Source organism: Helianthus annuus, chromosome 6 (assembly GCF_002127325.2).
Source record: "Helianthus annuus cultivar XRQ/B chromosome 6, HanXRQr2.0-SUNRISE, whole genome shotgun sequence".
NCBI classification, from domain to species: domain Eukaryota; kingdom Viridiplantae; phylum Streptophyta; class Magnoliopsida; order Asterales; family Asteraceae; genus Helianthus; species Helianthus annuus.
The window spans coordinates 114,408,404-114,412,586 of NC_035438.2; the positions used below are offsets into that span (position 1 = coordinate 114,408,404).

Consider the following 4,183-nt stretch of genomic DNA (forward strand, 5'->3'; position numbering starts at 1 on the left):
TGTTTTTGGGCTTGTGTTTGGCCCGTTGTCTTTTTTAGGCCCATTTCGAATTTCGGTTTCTATTTATGTGTTCCTCTAGTAATGTGAAGAATCAGACTTGAATTTTGAAACTACTCAATTTTTCACTTCAAATTCCGCGCCCTTTGGGTTGAATTTTGGGGTTGGGAAAAGACCTACACGGGTATTCGCAGAATCAACGTGTTTATTCTTTGTTATCGCTTCACGCTCTACATCACCGGGATACCCTTCAACTTTCATGATCAAGTACAGTTTTTTTTTTTCATTTCCGTTTTATCTATGAGTACCCCTAAGCAAATATTAAGATACCCCTAAGTGTATGTGAAGATGAGATAAATGATATTTTCCGGTGACGGAAAACGTAAAGTCTGGTCGACTAAAAGTTGCAGCGGCAACTTATTTGAAGAAGATGAAGTTTTTGTTATTAAATTCATAGAGTTAAATGCCATTTTAGTCCCTGTGATTTGAGCTATTTTGCCAATTTAGTCCAAATGTTTGATACGTTGTCATTTTAGTGCAAATAGTTTCAAACGTTGTCATTTTAGTCCACTGGGTTAATTTCATTTTTTCTGTTAAATAGAAGGGCATTTCGATCATTATATATGTAATTTTGTTAACTAGAAGGCAATTCGGCCATATAAAATAACCGAATTGCCTGGCTAGATAAAAGAAAAAATGGATAGAGTTAACCCAGTAGACTAAAATGGCAACGTTTGAAACTATTTAGACTAAAATGAGAACATTTCAAACCTTTGGATTAAACTGACAAAATGACTCAAACCACGGGGACTAAAATGACATTTAACTCTTTATTCATATAAACATTATGCATTGGGAAAAGGTGACCAAGTTTTTGCTATTTACACCAAGTGATATGACATTAATAAATTCAAATTTATGTTTTTCCTTTATAATTTCTGATATATAATGTTTTGTTAAAAAACGAATACGGTTTTGTGATATGCTTATTTTTATCTACGTTTTGATATAAACTTTATAAAAAAACGGAATATGAAATTTTATAACGACTTATAAAACGATATATTTGACACGGATCTGTTTTTTTTATAAAATTTATATCAAAACCTAGATAAAATAAGCACATCGCAAAATCATATTAGTTTTTTTTATAAAACACCACATATCGAAAGTTATAAAACAAAAACACAAATTTGAATTTATTAATGTTACATCACTTGGTGCAAGTAGAAAAGTAATTGACACATGTTAGTTTTGAACATATGTAATTTAACTTTCTTTTCTATTTTAGCCTACTAATTTAAAGATATAAAATAATAATCATGATTTTTTTTATTAAATAAACTTCCACTAACAAGTTTATCAAAAATTTGAAGCAGCTTTATTTGATATTTTAAATGTTGAATACGTATTTAGTTACAGTATAAAAAAGTTAAACAAGTGAGGTTTATATTTATAAAAATAAACACAATTATACTGCTTTGGGTTTACATATCAATATCAAAATATGTTTATCATTACGCCAACTTTTCTATTATATTTTGTTAAAAAAAATAGACGCCGTAAACATTGGCTTGCGCTGTCGTAGAGTGCGCCTGTAACCAACTAGTATGCATTGAATAGTCAAACTTAGCCATTTACTAACTATTATCTATAAAATTTCTAAATTACATTTAAAGTGCTATAAAAATTTCTTGATACTCCTGTGTGTGTGGTACATCGATTTATAAAAAATTTATGTTCAACATATGCTTTAAATGTAAAAATGAAATTTATTTTCTCACTTTATTAGAATGACACTATTATAAAGTATGGATTAATAAAGGTTGATTAACAATTTTACTTCTAAATAACACGCGTATCTATACCTAATTAATATATAATTTTAATTATACCTTATCTTAAAATATCATATTATAATTTCTAAATGTTATTACTAAATGTTTAATAAGCTTTATTCAATTCGTGGGTCTGTAACCTAGTAGATATATTTACACACACGGCGCAATGAAATGACTAGATACAAGAAAATTTTAAGTGCCTATTTTACTAGCTGCACACGACCCTCGAATTCTCATGGATCACCCCAGGTAAAAAAAAATTGGAATACCCTTTATTTTTTTCTTCAAGGTCCGCCACCGGTTTATTTGAAAAAGCATAACCTTGAATATCAAATCATTTGGGTCAACTCAAATTGGAAAAGGGGTTAGTTTAGGTCCACTCAAGTTATATGATACAAAACAGACTACTCTTATAGAACTCTTAACTTAAAATGAGTTAAAATAGGTTAGCGACCATTGTTTGTATCCAACATCTATTCATACGGCCCGTTCATTAATACAGGTTAGATATGACAACCCAATACCTGATTGCTTTCAAGGAGATCGCCAACACTAATCCCAAGCCTGGTCTAGAGGCCAAACTCACAGCATACACATGGTAGGACAAAAGAAGCGCATGGGTCACGTTTTCGCCTGGGGACATATGCTAATAATACAGGCCAAACTATTGTGTACAAACATTTGACAGTCTTATGGATCTCAAACAATGAATGAAGATAATTAACCACCAAATTGCCAATAATCAACTCCAAAGCTTCAACATCCTAATTAGGAAAGGAAATCAGACTGCATGCAAAAGAAACAAACCAGCAGATCTCGGGCTTCAAATCTGCATGTCAGTTGTCCATGTTCCTTGTACGCTGGGGTGTTTGGTGACATGTCGAGTCTTGAGTTTCACTACCTTTCTTCCCAGTGAATTTCTAAGCCTGGTTGCACAAAGTAGCACATCTTCTGGGGTCATGTTCATTACAGATACAACTCGTTCGTTCTTGTTCTCTGCATAACAACGCAGAACAACTACAGTTGTAAGCTAAGAATAATCGAGTTGAGGAGGACGCTATCTAAATAAGCAATGAGGATTCTTACCGTACAAGCCTTTCAAATAAGGATGTTGACCGCGGTTAAGCTCAGCAACCACCTCTAACTGAGGGTTGCTTTCCTTAAATGATGGCAATTCAGATTCCATAAATGCCCTGGACATTCAAAAGGAAGCTGTAAGCCCATTTAAACATAAAAACCTAATGGTTGACAACCAAAATAATTGTCTTGCAGCTTCTATAAATCATTTATTGGCGACAACCTTTGTGACAAATACGCATAAATAGGAGTATGAATTTCTCCTAACACGAAACCTGCGGCTTTAGGTTTAGTCTATACCCTAAACGGGTCCGGGTCAGTTTTCAGGAGTGAGAATGTTTTGCTAACAGGTTGACTAACATTCAGTTTCGGGTCGAACTTGTTTAGCGCATTTATTTTTAAGAAATGTAGGTTATATGTCATCATTTATATTGGAATATGGTAGTTAGAGTTTTAGCATTGAGCCCATGGGCCTGGAATATGGTAGTTAGGGTTTGTATATTTGTGTGTGGCGCGGCGGAAACGGTATAGAGCCTAAGCTGACTCTAATACCATGTAAGATTATAAAAGACTGAATTGTTTTTATTCCATTAAATAGGGTTAGAATATATAGAGATAATTAGGCCCATGGGCTCAATGCTAAAACCCTAACTACCATATTCCAATAATTTAAACTGATTGGGTTTATTTTTACAAAATTTAAAAGATAAGAAAAAAAAATTGAGCATCATCGTTATAGCGTACACGTAGTTAGTTTATATGCATTTGCATTTTTATGGCACATAAAAAATACGTATAAATCACATACCTAACGCCCCTGCTACAGTAACCCACAATCAGCTTCTGAAGCTGCCAAACGCCTCGTTGTGACATCTGCCAAAGATCAAGTCATCAGAAACCAATTTGTTAAATTATATATGGTGATTATAGAAGATATTTTTTTTTAGGATTTTTATATATTTCCCCCTCCTAAGCCTCCTTATTACATATATCCCTAGACCATAAAATTAATTACATATTTCCCCTTTTTTTGAGAAATTACCTAACTACCCTGAATTATTCCTGCGTGTAAATCTCATTCATATAATCAATTCATCTCCCAAACCCCCATACGCGACGTTTCTTCTCTCCCCCACCAAAGCGACGTTCCTTTTCAGGTATCTGTCTCTTCATCATCGATTATAACTTCAGGTATCTATCTCTTCATCATCGATTATAACTGGTTCTTCGATTATTACTGGTTTGATTCATACTATCTATCGATTAAA

At 33.1% G+C, this 4,183-nt stretch overlaps 1 protein-coding gene across 1 annotated transcript; it reads right to left on the reverse strand.

Annotated features, from left to right (window-relative positions):
- Positions 1-2,466: 2,466 nt before the first annotated feature.
- Positions 2,467-3,027, reverse strand: LOC110874820. The gene is made up of 2 exons (XM_022123228.2): positions 2,925-3,027; positions 2,467-2,834 (listed from the first exon to the last, which is right to left on the reverse strand). Exons 1-2 carry the CDS (start codon positions 3,022-3,024, stop codon positions 2,662-2,664), a joined length of 273 nt encoding a protein of 90 aa, XP_021978920.2. The 5' UTR covers positions 3,025-3,027; the 3' UTR covers positions 2,467-2,661.
- Positions 3,028-4,183: the final 1,156 nt, after the last annotated feature.

Coding starts and splice junctions, on each gene's coding strand:
- LOC110874820 (XM_022123228.2), bottom strand. CDS start 3,024: ATGGAATCTGAATTGCCATCATTTAAGGAAAGCAACCCTCAGTTAGAG. Junction 2,835..2,924: donor TTATTTGAAAGGCTTGTACG/GTAAGAATCCTC, acceptor GTTGTTATGCAG/AGAACAAGAACGAACGAGTT.